Source organism: Electrophorus electricus, chromosome 23 (assembly GCF_013358815.1).
Source record: "Electrophorus electricus isolate fEleEle1 chromosome 23, fEleEle1.pri, whole genome shotgun sequence".
NCBI lineage: Eukaryota > Metazoa > Chordata > Actinopteri > Gymnotiformes > Gymnotidae > Electrophorus > Electrophorus electricus.
Genome location: NC_049557.1, coordinates 10,333,743 through 10,352,969, shown reverse-complemented (window position 1 = coordinate 10,352,969; position 19,227 = coordinate 10,333,743). Strand labels below are relative to the sequence as shown.

The 19,227-nt window shown below is 45.2% G+C and overlaps 1 protein-coding gene and 1 pseudogene across 3 annotated transcripts; both read left to right on the top strand.

The window, feature by feature from the left end:
• The first annotated feature begins 754 nt into the window (after window positions 1-754).
• Window positions 755-14,082, top strand: LOC113587959 (Janus kinase 3 (a protein tyrosine kinase, leukocyte)). 3 transcript variants are annotated; one of them, XM_027026930.2, is made up of 24 exons: window positions 758-1,113; window positions 1,875-2,067; window positions 2,453-2,570; window positions 2,775-2,892; window positions 3,247-3,392; window positions 3,766-4,066; window positions 4,260-4,379; window positions 4,767-4,924; window positions 5,094-5,205; window positions 5,563-5,743; window positions 5,819-5,943; window positions 6,182-6,313; window positions 7,050-7,137; window positions 7,569-7,690; window positions 8,709-8,847; window positions 9,170-9,318; window positions 9,978-10,128; window positions 10,712-10,848; window positions 11,174-11,363; window positions 11,889-12,013; window positions 12,117-12,289; window positions 12,566-12,683; window positions 12,973-13,086; window positions 13,485-14,082. In XM_027026930.2, the coding sequence occupies exons 1-24, from the start codon at window positions 898-900 to the stop codon at window positions 13,602-13,604; spliced, it is 3,546 nt and encodes a 1,181-aa protein (XP_026882731.1). In that variant the 5' UTR covers window positions 758-897; the 3' UTR covers window positions 13,605-14,082. The 3 variants fall into 3 exon arrangements, with proteins under 3 accessions (XP_035377927.1, XP_026882731.1, XP_026882730.1); XM_027026929.2 differs by having other exon boundaries at window positions 1,845-2,067; XM_035522034.1 differs by lacking the exons at window positions 12,566-12,683; window positions 12,973-13,086; window positions 13,485-14,082 and having other exon boundaries at window positions 755-1,113; window positions 1,845-2,067; window positions 11,889-12,008; window positions 12,117-12,276.
• A 2,403-nt stretch (window positions 14,083-16,485) lies between these two features.
• LOC118240698 lies at window positions 16,486-18,176 on the top strand (annotated as a pseudogene).
• Window positions 18,177-19,227: the final 1,051 nt, after the last annotated feature.

Genomic DNA, 19,227 nt, shown 5'->3' with positions numbered 1-19,227 from the left:
TTGGCTATAAATAGAAATAATTCGTTATTGTTACATCATTTTAGATTTCTCAGTCCTGTTACTATCTCAGTATCTCATTTGCCTGCAGCGCCAAAACCTCTGCTGGTGTCCGTCAAAGGGTTAACAGGAGAAAGGCTCATGGCTGCACGTCTGAACCAGAGTCGTGGTTACGTTATGATGTTCTTCGTTCCATTCGGTAGACTGCTGTGATGTTTACAGTACCGCTGGAGTTTGAGGAAATAGAGACCTCTGTCAGGCTCCGTAACAGGTGTTTAGTGTAGTGTCAAAACACAGTTCAGTGAATGGTGATTAATGAGAATAAAAATACAGGGTCCCTTAGTTGTGAGGTGAGTCAGTAAACTGGGGTTGCAATCACACTGGTTTAGAGTTTACAAACTGCTGACCAGAGCTTAGCTGTACGGGAGACGTGTGACGATATTTTCTTGAACCATCTTTAGACTGCCAGAAAATGGCTGTGAAACATAAGGATGCTTTTCATAACAGGAGTGTCTCTCGTTCTTTTTCTCTCTTCTGACGGAAGTGACTGACTGAAAGCTCGGTCCTACATGTAGCAGAGCAGAGAGGAAACCACAGTTTCATGTTCCCGTATACAGAGAAACTGTGGCCAACGTGTGCACACACACACACACACACACAGACGCGTGCGTGCACACACGCACTCACACAGGCGCACACGCACACACACACGCACACACACTTCCTGTAAGGCTTATAAGACTTTTTTTGAGTATAATATCTTAATATCTATCAAACATATTCCACCCCTTTTGCTGTTCTTCTATGGGATAGGCTTCCCATGTCGGAATTCCATGCTGGTTATATTACGCGATACTGGAAGGAAACAGGAACTCGAGATTCAGTTTCTCCAGACCTTGAATGTTGGAAGCCTCTCACAGAAGTGAACAAAACTTCACTAATGAGAGTGTGGTGCTTGAAACAGAGTGGTGGCGACATGTCTGCGTGGTTTTAGTGAGACCGGAAACCAGTATGAATGCAACCCTCCCCCCAGCGAGTGCAGAGCGTGTTGGGTGTAGAGGTGGACACAGTGCAGCGCCACGAAGTCAACGACGCCTTCATCACACTGGCCTAAAGGTAAACATCAGCACATCTATGTAACATGTCTGGGTTTTCTATATGTGAAGTGTGAGTGTGTACATGAGTTGAGAACTCCGTGAAGAACATGTGAAGAACATGTGAAGATCCAGCCTTCACACAACCTGCTGTTTCGTACAGCCTGTTTTGGTACAGTATGGCTACACTGATCAGAAGGCTGAATTCGGTTTGACATTACTATTATTATATCACATATGGCCCTATGAACTAATTACTGTAAATAAATAAAGGTAACTTCTAATGAGATATACAAAGAATGCACGTATAGGGCCACTCTCTGGACTCGACATACTTTGACAATGTATTTATGCATGTATATAAATATTTTGACAGATTTTTGATAGACACGCATGTGGTAAATAAGTAAACTGAAGATTATGTACTTGTGTGATATTGTTACTAGGATACAGACTCACTTCCTTCATCTCAGGTTGTTTTTTTTCATTGTCAATGCGACACATGTATCTTTGCCTTGATACAATCATTAACGTCCTCAACTGCTATAGCTGAGCATACTGAGAAATGTGACAGACCTGGGAAATTACCCACAGGTTCTGTAGGCCCACGGAAAGTACATAGCAGACAGTGAAGAAATTACTCGCTCTGTAGTCATGGGAGTCTGATCAGAGGGGGCAGAACAGCAGCTGGGTTGTTGAAGGAGGAGAAAAACGCTCATTCGACGCGCTGGTTTGATATGTTGACTGTAACAGCCCTGCGCTTGCTTCTCTTCGTGTCGGGAGATGGAGTTGAGCGAGGAGGAGACGGCGCCGCTTATGAACTGCGAGCGCACAGCGAGTCAGAAGTCCAGCTGTGAGTGCGCCGTGCTGGCGCGATTATACTACAGCCCGACGACGAAAACCGGCAGCACGCTCACCATCCCCGCGGGACACGTAACCGCCGAGAGCGTCTGCATGCTCGCGGCCAAAACCTGCGGTAACGACAGCTCCGCTTCTCGCTGCGTGACGTCACTTGTACGATACAAACATCGCTTCCTTAAATGCGGCAAACAAAAGTCTCCAGACAGACTTTTCAGTGACACCAGGGTGTCTTGTTTTTTTCGTGGTGTAATAGTCTTGTTTTCCATATTTTTGATCTCAAACTGACGAGAACATCATATTATACATTCACCAGTCAGAACATGATCACAAATACTTTATGCAAGCAGTACATGTTACAATCTCAAGAATTGTTGTTTGTGTAATATTGTGTTGTTGTTTGTGTGGTATTGTGTTGTTGTTTGTGTAATATTGTGTTGTTGTTTGTGTGGTATTGTGTTGTTGTTTGTGTAATATTGTGGTGGTGGTGTTGTTGTTTGCAGGTGTCCTTCCTGTATTCCACAGCCTCTTTGCTCTTGCATCAGAGGACCTTTCATACTGGTACCCACCAACCCATGTGTTCAAGAGTGAGGAGAGTGTTACTGTCCACTACAGAGTCCGGTTGGTACACACACACACACACACACACACACACACACACACAATACACAGACACAGCTAGATGCATGTGTCTTAAGACTTTTGCGCAGTACTGTATGTGCAAATATACAGCAAGTTCAAAATAACAGTATAAATAGGAAAATTAATATTGAAAACATTAATTTCTAATTGAATGTGTTTGTGTGTGTGTGTGCGCGCGCGTAGGTTTTTCTTCTCTGGCTGGTTTGGTCAGGGTTCTAAGGCGACTTACCGCTACAGTCTTACCCCAGGGAGAATCTGTGCTGTGCTGGACTACTGTGTCATTGACTATCTCTTTGCTCAGGTACATGACACACACACACACACACACACACACACACACACACACACACACACACACACACACACACACACACACACACACACACACACACACACACACACACACACACGTGCTCTTCACAAATGGCACTGCCACTGCTGAACTCTGCTCACAACCCTTTAAACCTGCAAGTCCTGGATTTTCATAGGACCATCCTGAAAACAAAACCTTCTCAAAGAAAAGGCCTTGTGAACCCCACATACAGAGCACACACGAGCCTCACTGACACTCCTACACTGCCCACCCTGAACAGGTAACACAAAAACGTATGTCTCCACCTGGTCTGTTCTGATTTGCTGTGTCTTGATGCTGCAGTCCCGGAGCGATTTCATCTGCTGCCGTGGCGGTGTGTGTCCACCCCGCAGTGCAGTACAGGAGTGTTTGGGGATGGCTGTCTTGGATCTCTGGCAGCAGGCCAAGGAGATGAACCGCAGTCCACGAGAAGTGTGCAAAACTATCAGGTGCTGGAGGTGTTGGCATACTGCCTACACAAACAAAACCATGTTAATGACACCATTAAACTCTTTAGAAATGACTTGCTGTTGAACTGTGCATATATATGATCAGAGTTGAGAGTTAGGTATATAATACACACACACACACACACACACACACACACACACACACATATATACATATATATGGGGGGGGGGTGTCATGCATATAGTTCATTTATGTGAAAAGTAATAAAAGGTGTCACCCTGGGGACAGTTTTTAGCAGTTATACTTCTTCTCTTGACTAATAAGAAACCCAATTAACTCACTCTTGCTACAAAGAAGTCCTGCCAAGCCTGCCTGAGTTTGGGTTGGAATAAACGCCCATCTGTCTTCCAGCTATAAGTCGTGCCTTCCAGAGACGCACCGCGAGGACATCGAGCGGATGAGCCGTTTGGTGCGCTACCAGATCCGCCGGATGCTGAAGCGCTTCCTGCAGAAGCTGAGCCGCTGTCCGGCCGGGGAACGCAGCCTCAAACTCAAGTACCTGATGGAGCTGAGCGCCATGGAACCCAACTATGGCTCCGAGCAGTTTGCCGTGCGCCAATCCGGATGGCATCAGTGTGCCGACGCGCAGTCCGTCACTGTGGTGAGAGTCACTGGAGAAGGGGGTATCCAGACACGCGCGGACGACAGCCAGGTAACAGCCGCTACGGCACTATTAGTTTAACCCGTGCAGTTCTCTAGAGCGGCGTTAAGATGGCTCATAACCTAACCCAAACGGCACTATTACACTGCCTGTGAATGATATCCTAATCTCCAGATAACCTTCCGATAATCTGTAGGTAATCTCTACCTAATTTCCAGCTAACATTCAACTCTTGGCTGTGCAGGAGTGGCAGACATTCTGCGACTTCCCCCAGATAACGGACGTCAACATGAAGCGTGTGTGTCAGGAACACCTCGCAGAGGGCCGGGTGGTCACGCTCACCCGCCAGGACGACAGATGCCTGGTCAGTGGGAACGACTGGGAACGACTGGGAAAGACCGTCACAGTCCACGTCTTCGTATCAAAATGTAGTTCATATCTTCAGAGTCATGGCTCCTTTCAACGGTTTCTCCTCACACTGTCACATTTGGTTCGTTTATTAGTTCAGGACGTTGTGACAGGACGTCTATTGTTAAATGCTCTTTACAAATAAATGTGAGATTGAATTTAGGTGCCCCCTGAATGTTAAATTAGAGATGCGTTACCAACGCAACACAAACAAACACCTTCAGCCAGAGCACAATCATGTTTGGCTGTGGAATTGAGTCTGTGTTTAGTCACCTGGGGTCACAGGAAAAGAACCAAGAATGTCTTTTCCTCATTGTGTCTGTTCTGATTGGCACACCAACAGGAGGTGGAGTTTAGGACCCAGGAGGAGGCGCTGTCCTTTGTGTCCCTAATTGATGGCTATTTCAGACTCACCACAGACTCCAGTCACTATTTCTGCTCTGAAGTCGCTCCGCCTGGTCTTCTGCAGGATGTGGAAAACCTCTGCCATGGGCCTATCACGTAAGTGACAGGGTTTACCTCACAGACACACGACCAGTCAACATTAAACCTCACAGACACACGACCAAACAACATTAAACTTCACAGATACACGACCAAACAACATTAAACCTCAGTAGTGGAACTTTCCAGCTAATCACAGCACGGCTTTCAAATGTGCTGTCCGCAGGTCAGAGTTCGCAGTGCACAAGCTGAAGAAGGCAGGAGCCCAGAATGGCATGTGCCTGGTCCGACACAGTCCCCGGGAGTTTGACAAGTACTTCCTCATGGTGTGCCTACAGGTGCCTGACTCTCACACGTCTACATCCATTCAGCATCTGCACAGCTCCACATCTCATTTATTAGCAACTTACACCTGTTTACTGCTTGTGAGGACACTTGGGGTCAGGTTTATTCTAACTAAGTTTAGCAAATAGAGTTTTATGCAAAATGAGAAAAGAGACCCCGTCCCGCTAAGGAATTCCACGTTTTGTGTAATGAAATTCAGTCCAGCCCATAAACAGAATTATGTAAAATATTATTGCCAACTGCATAAAGCATTTTGTGTCCAAAGAAGATTATAAAAGTAGAGAAAGCAACAGCGTGCAATAACATCGCTCTCTAATTCTGACTGTGTGTGTACGTGTGTGTGCACTCAGACACCTCTCGGGGTCGACTACAGGGACTGCCTGATAGAGAAGAGTGAGAAGTTTCACCTGGCAGGAGTCCACAGCTCCTTCTACAGTCTGAGAGAGCTGGTCCAGTATTACCAGCACAACACACTGCTGCTCTCTGACACCCCTGTTATTCTAGGAAGGTGCTGTCCACCCCAGGCTAAAGGTACCTGCCCCACACCTCCGTCCTGGCTGTGTCTGTAACACTGTGATCTCTGTAACACTGTGCCCGTTGCTGCAGAACTCTCCAACCTGGTCATTGTCCGTAACAGCAGTGTGGCAGAGGCTCCGAGCTCTTCTCCCCAGCAGAGACCCAGACCCAGTCACATCCAGTTCCACATGATCAGACACGAGGACCTCGTTTGGGTGAGAGCACCGACGAACCCCCCTCCGCCCCTCACACACACACACACACACTCTCTCACTCACACACTCACTCACACACACACACTCACTCACACACACACACTCACTCACACACACACACTCACACTCACACACGGCTCAGTGTGTTCCGAAAACCTTTCAACTTTCTCAAGCTGGCATCAGAGAGAGTGGAAAAGTCATAACACCTCCTGGTCTGATCTCTCTTCCCCTGCGGCAGGGTGAGAGTTTAGGGCAGGGCTCCTTCACACACGTCTATCGAGGGGCCAAGAAAGACCAGCGTGATACAGAAACACACACCACAGAAGTGCTTCTGAAGGTCCTGGATGCAGAGCACAAGAACAGCTGGGAGGTTTGTCAACTTGCAGTACCCAACCAGACAGACAGGGGGGGACACACATACACCAATGGACATTAAAGTGTTTAACGACTGTGAAACAGACAAAACAGAGCTGGTCACATCCCACGGAGTCATGGATTATAACCTCATTATAAACTGCATTTTAACCTCATTCAAATATGATTTTTCCTATTACACAATATTGTTCGTGTGCTATATGTATACATACAAGAAGAGAGGACAAACAAACATGCAACACTGTGATTACTGAGACAAAATAGGTCTCACACAGAGCAAAATAAAGATAAAACATTTTTCAGGGATTAAAGCGCACAGGAATTACATTTTTTTAGGTGTATAACATCACATTTTCAAAAGTAAACAACCATTTCAGTTTTAGCCCAAAGGATTCGTAAGTAATCAGTTATAACACAAGAAACTAATCCAAATTAGCTATCTGCTGACAGTACGGTGAGTCCTGTAGCAGGAGTCAGACAGTACGGTGAGTCCGGTAGGAGTAGCAGGAGTTAGACAGTACGGTGAGTCCTGTAGGAGTAGCAGGAGTCAGACAGTACGGTGAGTCCTGTAGGAGTAGCAGGAGTCAGACAGTACGGTGAGTCCTGTAGGAGTAGTACGAGTCAGACAGTACGGTGAGTCCTGTAGGAGTAGCAGGAGTCAGACAGTACGGTGAGTCCTGTAGTAGGAGTACACCCACCCTTGTGCATTTATACTGATACTTGTTTTCCAGTCTTTCTTCGAAGCAGCGAGTTTGATGAGCCAGATTTCCCATAAGCACTTGCTGCTGGTCTACGGGGTCAGTGTCCACAAATCCAAAAGTATGTTTTTGTCAGCTCTCCTCTCCTCTCTCCTCTCCCCTCCCCTCTCCTTTCCTTTCCTCTCCTCCTCCCTTCTCTCCTCTCCTCCTCCCTTCTCTCCTCCTCCTCTCCTCTCCTCTCCTCCCCTCATTCACAGCTTCTCTGTATGCACTACAGGTTACAATTGCCCTCACTGTTTCTTCCTTTAAGTGGAGCTCAATTAATTTATGTTCATAAAATACCTGCAGAACACAATCACACTAATGACTTGTTAGTTATGGCAAACCCTTCAACAGTGTTGTTGCCACAGCAGCTGCACTCCACATTTGACCTTTTCCCCTACGTTAGCACACCTCATATAATTCATGAATTCATGACCTCCATGACGAGGAGCTCTGGAGAATAGTGCTGATGATGCTTGCTGACCCCTGTGACCCCCGTGACCCCCGCAGACGTCATGGTCCAGGAGTTCGTGAAGCATGGTGCTCTGGACCTGTACCTGAAGAGGTCGGCCGTGTCGCTTAGCTGGAAGCTGGATGTGGCCAAGCAGCTTGCCTGCACACTCAACTTCCTGGTGAGAAAAATCCAGAGCCGTGAAAACATGCAAACTTGTCCTCCAGTGGAGAGATGCAGAACAGCGGTGTTCAGATCACAGACCTCAAGGTCCAAATCCTCCAGGTTTCCACCCTCCCTTTATCCAGGAGACAGGTGTGATGACAAAATGGACAACCAGTTACATTAATCATTGAATCAATTACAAGCGATTACAAAATCCAGGACCAGATTTGGATTCGAGTTCCAGTGAATACCACTGCTCTAGAAAGTGCCCAGCTCTGATCCTCGAGACAGAACGCCCTGCAGGCTTAACCTCCGACCCTGAGCTAACCCACCCGACACAGTTCATCAGAACTTCAGTGGCATTCACACTGGTTCATTTGAATGCTGGCCCCTGTTCAGACTGGTCCATTTGAATCATGGCCTTCCGTTTACACTGGTCCATTTGGGTAGTTTTTCAATGCACTTTACAGACTGTTGAACTATTGATTTGTGTTTCAATGCTCAAAAAAGCTTTTTAAATAAAGGTTTTAGTCCTACGCCACCTTATCTGCCCTTTTGAAGCCTCCCAGTGGCTAAAATGAAACCAGCTAAAATCAATCAATCAATAATGAATAAATAAATGTAAAAAATTTAAGAATCCAAATGACTGAATAAGAGTGCTGATCCAGGATCAGTTGGGATAATATTTAATAGCAATGTAACAAATCAAAACTACACAATTACTATTAGATATTTAACACCATACTGATATTAAAGATTTAAATCATAAAGGCTGCTTTGACATGATTGTTCACTGTTTTGTATATGTACAAAATTCCACGTCAGGTCACCGCTGGCAACACACACATTCCAAATTATGTTAATTTATTGTTAGTAGCTTTCAGAGTGGATGCAAAACCCAAAGAAGGAAGATGAAAAAAGACCAAAAAAGCGCGTGCAGATGCAGACAGGGCCGCCAGCTCCACACGGCTGCTGTCCCACAGTTTCCAGGGTAACCACAGGGAGGCTAAACTGAAACACTCTGCTGCGTTCAGGAGGAGAAGAACATTGTGCATGGCAACATCTGCGCAAAGAACCTGCTTCTGGCCCGCGAGGGAGACCCCAACTCAGACACCTCCCCCTTCATCAAGCTGAGTGATCCCGGGATCGGTGTAGCCTTGCTGGGCAAAGAGGGTAAGACTCATCACTGCTCCAACACCACTCTGTACAAATAAACACCCTGTACGAACAAACAACCTGCACAAATACCTTGCACAAACACCCTGTACACACAAACACCCTGTATAAACAAGCACCCTGTACAAACACTGTGCACAAACACCCTGTAGAAACAAACACCCTGTACAAACACCATGCACAAACAAACACCCTGCACAAACACAAACCACACTCTGCATTTGGCTGACGTTTCAGAGCAGGGCTTTGCAGTTTTAGAACTGGGTGAAAACTGGCATAAATTACATTGTGGTTTGTGTGTGTGTGTATATATTCACAGTGGTTCTAGACAGAATCCCGTGGGTAGCCCCAGAAGTGCTGGAGACCCTGGAGCTGGGGCAGCAGTGTGATAAATGGAGCTTTGGCGCGACTCTCTGGGAGATCTTTAACGGAGGGGAGGTTCCTCTACACAGACTCGACCCCATACAGGTGACCACAGCAGAGCTGTCATTACCACAGTAGAGCTGCCATTACCACAGTAGAGCTGTCATTACCATAGCAGAGCTGCCACCATCACAACAGAGCTGTCATTACGACAGTAGAGCTGTCACTACCACAGCAGAGGTGTCACTATCACAACAGAGCTATCATTACCACAGTAGAGCTGCCATTATCACAGTAGAGCTGTCATTACCATAGCAGAGCTGCCACCATCACAACAGAGCTGTCATTACGACAGTAGAGCTGTCACTACCACAGCAGAGGTGTCACTATCACAACAGAGCTATCATTACCACAGTAGAGCTGCCATTATCACAGTAGAGCTGTCATTATCACAGTAGAGCTGCCATTATCACCATCCATTTCTTTGCCTCAGTATACCAGTTCTACTGCTGTGTTTAATCCAGTTCTACTGCTGTGTATAATCTAGTTATTCTGCCAGGTATAATCCAGTTCTACTGCTGTGTATAATCTAGTTATTCTGCCAGGTATAATCCAGTTCTACTGCTGTGTATAATCTAGTTATTCTGCCAGGTATAATCCAGTTCTACTGCTGTGCATAATCCAATTCTTTTTCTGCATGTAATCTGGTTCTTCTGGTGTGTATAATCCGTTGGTGTGCCTTTGGTCTGTTGCTGTTTGAGCAGAAGCAGCAGTTCTACGAGTGTCACTCTCAGCTGCCATGTTTGGAGTGGACTGAACTGGCTGATCTGATATCCCAGTGCATGCAGTATCAGCCCGAGCTGCGACCTTCGTCCCGTGCAATCATACGCCACCTAAACAGCCTCATCACCTCAGGTAATGATACCACTAATCACGCCCTCAAACCTGCACGTCACTCCTCGGGTAATGACACCAGTGATCAAACCTACAGGCTGAAGCGAATACAGTATACAGAAGCAAACGCAAACCCCCACTCTACTCCACTAATGCTCTCAGTGAATCAACCACTGGTCACACGGATGTCCGTCACACGTGATCACTGTAGTTTTGTGTGCTGTAGTTTTTAATACTGTAGTTTTGTGTGTAGTTTGTGTACTGTAATTTGTGTAGTTTGTATACTGTACTTCTGTGTGTAGTTTATGTACTATATGTTTGTTATGTATGTATGTTATATTTGTTCACTGCAGTTTCGTGATCATTTGTTATGATTTATCTGACCTTGATCTTTTCTACTCCAACATTGTGTATGAATCAAACGCGATTAGACGGGTTTTACCTGCCTGCAGTATTTATTGCTGTCTTTAATAAAACAGAAATCATAATATTTCAGTGGTTGTTAAGATGTTGCTGGATCTGAGTTGTTTGAGCGCACGGTGAGATTTCCAGGAACAGAGCTCTAGTTTTAACTCAAAGTCACAAAGCATCTGTAACTTCGCAGATTATGAGATTCTGCATGCATCCGGCACACTGCCTGAGAGAGCCGGCCTGTGGGGAGGACTCAGCATGCCCAAACAGCAGCAACAGCACGACGTGTTTGAGGAGCGCCACCTGCGGTTTATTTCTCCTCTGGGGAAGGTGGGCACACATGCACTCACATATATTAACCACTAGATGGGGATGACGTTGTACTTTTTAGAGTCACACGTACTGACGCTTTGTGACCACTAGAGGGCAACATTGTACCCAGTATTGGGCTTCAGCTCAGTTTAAGGTCTGGCATGAGAAAGCAGAGCAACAGAACATTCCTGTGTGACTGAGAGTGCAATAGCCGGACCTCTGCTGGTGTAGCCTTGTAATCACAGCGGTCCAGACATTGATGTTGCCGTGTGTGTGTGTGTGTGTGTGTGTGTGTGTGTGTGTGTGTGTGTGTGTGTGTGTGTGTGTGTGTGTGTGTATTCAGGGTAACTTTGGCAGCGTGGAACTGTGTCGCTACGACCCACTGGGGGACAACACAGGGGAGTTAGTGGCAGTCAAACAGCTTCAGCCTAACAAACAGGCCAACATGGTCGACTTCCAGAAGGAGATCCAGACCATTAGCTCACTGCACTGTGACTACATCGTCAAATACAGAGGCATCTGCTACAGCGCGGGTGAGACAGACTGTCCTACGCCTGCAGTGAAATACTCCCCTTCACTCACACGCTGGTGTTGTGTAGTTTTGAGCTGTATATGAGAGCGTACAGCCTCTCCACAGCTCCGTAATATAAGGCACTGAGGCTTTTTGCACCCTGGGCTGAGGTCTCCCTCAGTAGTGCTTAGCTAAAGTACAGAATACTTACGCCAGAGAGAGCGCCACTGTGTTAATACAGACGCTCCAGTAAGACCTCAGTAATGCGCCTCACCTCGGCTATGCTACAGAAACACAGTGAGACCTCACTGTGCGACTGCTTTGTACCTGCAGCATCTCTTAAGATGTAGAAAACCTTGTGTATATTGGAGCAGAAGGATACTAATGTCCTGTTAGATTACAGCCACACACTTTATATTAAACCTTAGACCTTGTGCTGCACTAGTTACTGTGAAATACAGAAGTACATCTGGGTTTAAAAAGAAGTGTAGGGAGTGTGGAGGAGGGGCTCTCATGTGCATGACTCCGCCCCCCACCCCACCCACAGGTCGTCTGAGTATGAGACTGGTGATGGAGTACCTGCCATACGGCACTCTGATTGGCTACATGGAGAAGAACAAACGCAACATAAACAACAGGAGACTACTGTTGTTTGCCTCACAGATCTGTAAGGTAGAGACACACACACACACAAACACACACAAACACACATTCTCACTCACTCATTTACCCTCATTCTGTTGTTCTGTGTCTGTCATGTCTTTTCTCTGCGTAGGGAATGGAGTATCTCCAGAGTCTGCGTTATGTACACAGGGATCTGGCAGCTCGAAACATTCTGGTAGCAAGTGACACACTGGTGAAGATTGCAGATTTTGGCCTGACAAAGATCATCCCGTTTGATAAGGAGTATTACAGAGTGACCAAGTCTGGAGAAAGCCCCATCTTCTGGTGCTTAACATTTGCCACATGCTGAACATTTGACTTACATAAGGCATTTTGTATTTTGGGAATTGTTACTATTTTGCAGCCTTTTTTTAAATGAGAAAAGAATGAAAATGATCTTGGTGTAAATGGCTTCTGTAACTACAGCTGCAGTTATCAGAACCTGCCAGGAAGACAAATGTTTTGGCTTTGATTTGTTTGTTTTGAGAGCTGTAAACACTTTAGAGGGGAGTTCAAACATTTTAGGTTTTAAGTTTATATTCGTCTCTTCCCCCTGTGCAGGTATGCTCCAGAGTCGATATCGGAGTATATATTTTCCCATAAGTCAGATGTGTGGAGTTTTGGCGTTGTTCTGCACGAGTTGTTTTCATTTTGTGAATTGAGCCGGAACCCAAAAAGGGTGTGTGAAAAATGCGCACGCACACACGCGCGCGCGCACACACACACACACACACACACACACACGCGCGCGCCTCATATCTAAAACATTACAGGATTTATAGGAGAAGGAATAATTGCTTACCATCTGCCAGTGGACCGACTGGTCATGAAATCCTCAGTGTCGAGTAAAAAACACCTGATAAACAAATATGTGTGAGGTTTCCTTTGACAGTAACAGATGTGTTCAGGGACATATAACCACACAAGGAGGGTCAAGACGTTCACTGGATTTGTGTGTGTGTGTGCAGCTTTCCCTGCAGCAGCTGGGGGCCGACTTGCGAGGCCCCATGATGGCCGTTCAACTCGTCAACGTTCTGAAGGACAACTGGAGGTTACCCTCTCCACCACTGTGCCCGCCGAAGGTAAGACCCAACACAACGTCTGTGGCACCACCATCTGAGTCTCCATTACAGCTTACATAAGTGAACGCAAAGTTGTACTGAGCAAAACTGTATCAATTTCGAAGACTGAAATGAATGGGTGTGTAATGCAATTTGAAAAATGCTTTTCTGTCATTTTCTGTCACTATACATAAATGCAGTTAATTAATGGGTTTTCACACAGAGCAAACTGGAAGATCTGGATTCTTTTCATTGTTGGGGCTCTGAGAAAATTAACCTGTGGCCAGAAGAGTTTCTTAATCACCTTTCTTGTATTCCTGATATCTTCATAATTATGTGTCTGGGCCAGGGAGTCCGGATTAGAACCAGTTCTGCTGGCTGAAATGTGAATGAAGGATGTGTTCTTACTTGTCGTGCAGGTGTACAGTATGATGCTACAGTGCTGGTCCCTCAACAGTGAAGACAGACCTACATTCTGCCAGCTACAGGACCTGATTGAGAGCAGCATACAAGACGAAAGAGAAGGATCTAAAGGATGAAGCTATGTCTTAAAAAGCAACGTGGACATACACGTGACAATCCGACATTTACTTTTTTTACGGAGTTTAGCAGACGCTCTTTTCCAGAGCGACTTACATAAGTGCTTCGTCATTTACGCATAGAACACATCCTAGCCAGTGCAGCAGGTCAGTGGTGTTCAGTGGAGTTTTTAGGGCTTTTAGCTCATTTCCACTCTTCACATCAACAAGCTTCCCCAATAACACTCTGTTCTTAGCAGTTTCTTAATAGAGTTGCAAAGCAAACACCCCTCAGTTATGAAGTGAAACTGAATCTCATATGATAGGAGAATATTATATGAATATTAGAATATTAAACTATTTTGTTTATATTTTCATTTTTTATATTATTTTGTGTACCCAGCTATTCTCATTGTATATGCATAACGTTTTTAACCTCTTTATGAGGGTAAACAGCAACAAAATTTGCTTCATGCAAAATAAACAGCTTTGTTTTACATTTTTCTGCTTGTTTTTAATAATTTTATCAGTAATTTGATATTTACTGTTTAAAGGGAATATATCGTGTTGACCCGAGCAAGACACCATGTAAACTAAAGTTCTGTTCATGGTAACACAGACAAGATGTCATCCCTGTGTTGGTCCATTAGGTGTTTGGAAAATGAAAGAGAGAACTTCAATGGAAATTAATTAATTAAAAAAACTACAAAATACCAATTAACTTTGATTCATAAAAAACACTTTCAGTACAGTTTTTATAAAAGATAAAACGAACTTACAAAATGATTAAATTCATTCAAATAATACAAACCGATATAAATGGTGGTGGATTTCTGGAAATCAAACACACGTCATCAACCCAAACATCACACACCTTGTAGTTCTTCTCCACCCTCGTGGTTCCCTGCACCCCCTTTTCTGTTCCTCAGGCGCTCCCCTCTTACACGGCCGCCAGTTCACGCTTGCTGTCACGTTTGCCAGCTGGAAGCTGGTTACTCTTATTTATATCACTCTGGTGAGACACAGATTAGAGTTCAGCAATTATTAAACTCATATATAAGGGTTAATGGTTCATACAGATACATTTATTGGATGGTGTATGGCACACAGCCCCCCCCCCCCCCCCATCATCGTCATGGCAACCCAGACAGTCCTCAATAAATCCCTCAGGAGCTGACGCTCTAGCCTCGCTGCATTCTGCACGCTGCCTTGGCCAGCACAAACGCAACAGCCAAGTCTGCCAAGCCCATGGGCTACAGTTTTTACTGGTCTGAATTGCCAGTGGGAGGGATAAATGAAGAGTGACAACTAAAGTGACCAGTATGATTATATTGTTCAAGAACATGGTCAAAGATTGGGTAAACGGAAGTCCAAAACCAGACGCCTGGACACAGCCTGTCCGGTTAACAACATCTGGGTTAACACTACAACCCACAGATCTGAATTGGGCCCAGTATGCTGTTCAAAAGGACTGCTCAATGGTGGAAGGTAATGCGCATGACAAGAAGACTGGAGTAAACTAACACACACAAATTAACAATTCGAACAACAAACATTCAACCTTAAATTTAACTGAAATAATGTTGCGGAAACGTGCACAGCATACTGGGAGTCCTGGCCTCTACAGTCCAGTGGATGAGTGTGTTTAGGGTTAGGGTTAGAGTGTGTTTAGGGTTAGGTGTAAATAACTGTGTTTATGTCTGAATCTGTTTCGTAATTGAAAATAAGAGTGTGTTTATGTCTGAAACAGTCTGTGTGAGTGAAAATAATGGTGTGTTTATGTCTAACAGTCTGTGTGAGTGAAAATAATGGTGTGTTTATGTCAAACAGTCTGTGTGAGTGAAAATAATGGTGTGTTTATGTCAAACAGTCTGTGTGAGTGAAAATAATGGTGTGTTTATGTCAGTCTGTGAGTGAAAATAATGGTGTGTTTATGTCAAACAGTCTGTGTGAGTGAAAATAATGGTGTGTTTATGTCAAACAGTCTGTGTGAGTGAAAATAATGGTGTTTTTATGTCTGAAACAGTCTGAGTGTTTGGGAAAGTACTGGACAGGCGCCACTTTCTTCATGTAACTCCACACTTCAGGTCATTGGCTATAACAAAACTGTAGGGCAGAGATGAACATGAACAGGCTCAGGGTGAGCAGAGACGTGGAGGTGCCGCTACAGACAGGGACGTGTGGAGGTGCCGCTACAGACAGGGACGTGTGGAGGTGCCGCTACAGACAGGGACGTGTGGAGGTGCCGCTACAGACAGGGACGTGTGGAGGTGCCGCTACAGACAGGGACGTGTGGAGGTGCCGCTACAGACAGGGACGTGTGGAGGTGCCGCTACAGACAGGGACGTGGAGGTGTCGCTACAGACAGGGACGTGTGGAGGTGTCGCTACAGACAGGGACGTGGAGGTGTCGCTACAGACAGAGACGTGTGGAGGTGTCGCTACAGACAGATGTGGACATCTGTTACAGTAATAAAAACGTTTATACTCAGAAAAGTTGTCACTGTCTTTCGCCATTTCCTATTTCTCTCCACACCCCCCCCCCACCCACCCCCACACACAGCCCCCACCCCCACACCCACCCACCCACACACACCCTCAGAGGAAGTGGGAGGGGTAGAGGAATTCAGTCAGTGTGATCACCAACATGGAAATTACAACAAGGTTGCCTTCATAAAGGTGCCTTCATACAAATCGGAAAGGAGGACTGGCTGTCACCTACACTTATGACACCTCTGAAGAGGTTATATTCATCCAGTGGACATGAGACGACACATCATTCGGTAATCACTTCATTTTGTTGTGGTTTGTGGTTTTTATCATTTGATTCATTAAATGCAAGCAGGCAGTTACGTTTTTTGTTTTATGCTGTAAACAATAATTGTCACTTTATATTTGTCAGTATGAATCTGATCAAGGAAGTGCAGTTAGGGTTTGTCAAACTGCAGATGTTCATGTAAATTCACCAAACGTCAGCCTTCCTCTTACTACATGTATTTCTACATGCTTAAGTTAATTGTTTATACCTGTTACAAAGTCTTCTCACTTCCTCTCACTTAATAATAATTTTATTAAATAATTGAAAAGCCTGCTACTTGCCTGTGTAAATTCAAAAACAGGCATGTTCAGAGTGGTGTGCAGTTAAATGAAATATTCTTGTGTCTTGTCAATGGAATTACATTGAGTCACTTGAGTTGTAAATGTATAATTGGATTTGATCATACTGTCCCATGTCCATGAGACCTATAAGAGATGTGGAGATTTCACGGTCGTTACCGTGTCCGAGGTTCTACACACTCCCTTGCTCGTCTGTTTTGCTAGAGGGGTAAATTCCTGCAGAATTTGTTTTATTGTGCAGTGGTATACAGCATAGTAACTATGTTCACTGACTTAAAGGATGATGAAGTCTACTGAAGATTCACTTAAATCTTGTCTGGTGTTGAATCATCACTTTTAACTGTGACTTTAAAGATCTTTTGCACTTTATTCAGCTTGCCAGAGAAGGAATCAAAAGTTGGAGCTAGCTATTCTACTCTGCGTGGGCACTTTGATGTTGAGTTTGCTTATAATACTACAAACTTTTGTAAAGAAACATATTTAAAACACAAGAGAACTGAATCGTAAATCTGAACATCCGACTCCAGAACCTCTCGAGTTCAGCTCCCACATTCAAACAAAATTTTTCTGCTTCCAAGGTCACAGGATTTTCCAACCTGCCACTTCACATCCAAGACTTCCTGTTTTACCGCCATTGCCGTTATTTCCCAATGCTGCTGAACGTTCCCAATAAGCGTGGTGGTCCACAGAATTCTGCACACGTGTTTCTTCTGCTGCTCATCAAAAGCTCTCCGGCCAACTACGAGCGACGGGAGGTCCTGCGTAAAACGTGGGCAGCAGAGAGGATGCAGAATGGCAAACAGATTCGCACGGTGTTCTTGTCTGGGACCAGTGGAGACGGCTACGAGAAGATGAGGCTGAACAAAGTCCTGTGACTGGAGAACCGTGAACACCAAGACATTCTACTGTGGGACTTCACGGATTCCTTCTACAACCTCACCCTGAAGCAGGTCCTGTTCATGGAGTGGCTGGAGAGATGGTGTCCCAATGCACACTTCCTGCTCAACAGAGATGATGACATTTTCACCAACACAGATAACATGGTGGAGTATCTGAAAGGGCAGGGCGACGGGGATGGAAACAAACACCTCTTTGTTGGAAGCTTGGCCTTTTATTTGGGTCCCATTCGAAAGAGAGTCCAAGTGCCTGAGTCAGACCGCTATCCTCCTTATTGTGGTGGATGTGGATTTTTGCTCTCACGGTTCACTGCCAGGACTATCCACAATATGTCCCAGTCCATCACCCTGATGCCCATCGTTGATGTTTACATAGACATGTGTCTGGAAAAGGCTGGTCTCAAACCTGAGTCACACATTGGTGTGAGGACTACTGCTCTGTATATTCCCTCTCAGAAGGTGGACTCATTCGACCCCTGCTACTACCGAGAGATACTCCTGGTCCACCGGTTCCTCCCTTACCAGATTTTCTCATGTGGCATGAAATTCACCGGGATGATTTAGAATGTGCAAAGACATGACTATAAAGTAACTCCACCTTAGAGAAAGAGAACTCTGCCAGGCAACAGACCAAAGATTTAGGTCCATCTAATACAGCTCAAATGAATCTGTATTCTGACACAGCTGTGTGGGGTTCTCATCTCTTCTTAACCCCTGTATTAGCAGAAAGATTCTGCACCATTTTACACATTACTATGGTTTTATTCACCTTGATTTCAGTGAAATAGTTTTGTGAAATGTACCAGAAGCAAAATGGCCTGCCCCCAACCCTTAAGAGGTTATCTATCTTGTGTGAAAATAACACCAATAAAAACACCAATACAATTATTAATAAAATAAATAAGTAGAACTAATGCTAAAAATATTATACAAAATAATATCCAATTTTTTGACATTCTTTAAATTCTACCAGATAAGGATTTTAAGTTTCTTACTCAGGTAACTCATTTCACAGTCCAGACAAGAACGTATTCAGTGGACAGGTGGTGAATGATCTGTGTACATATTAATAACAATGTTCCCTGAGGTCCAGGCCATGCTAGTAACATGGGCAAAGGTGTGTGCGTAGGGTCCCCCAGAGGGCCTGAGATTGATCACAGTCGTGAGAGTGACCACAGCCCTGAGGGCCAGAGGTTGACCACAGTCTTGAGGGACCAGAGGATGAGCAGTCCTGAGGGACCAGAGGGTGACCACAGTCCTGAGGCACCAGAGGGTGACCACAGTCCTGAGGCACCAGAGGGTGACCACAGACTTGAGAGACCAGAGGGTGACCACAGACTTGAGAGGCCAGAGGGTGACCACAGTCCTGAGGCTCTCTGAGACATCACAGTCCACCCACATCATCGTCACAAACCCGAATGAACACATGACATAACTGGACGACAACATCAACACCTCAGTACCAGAAAACTCTACGACAGAGGGCCCCAGGCTCTGCACACTGATACACAGGAAGCTAACCAATATCTTGAGTAAATAAGACTTTAGCCTGGATTTAAAAATTAGGAGTTTGTCTGAATCCTGAATTAAAGCTGGAAAGCTGTTCCAGAAGTGAGAGGATTTTAGGGGAAG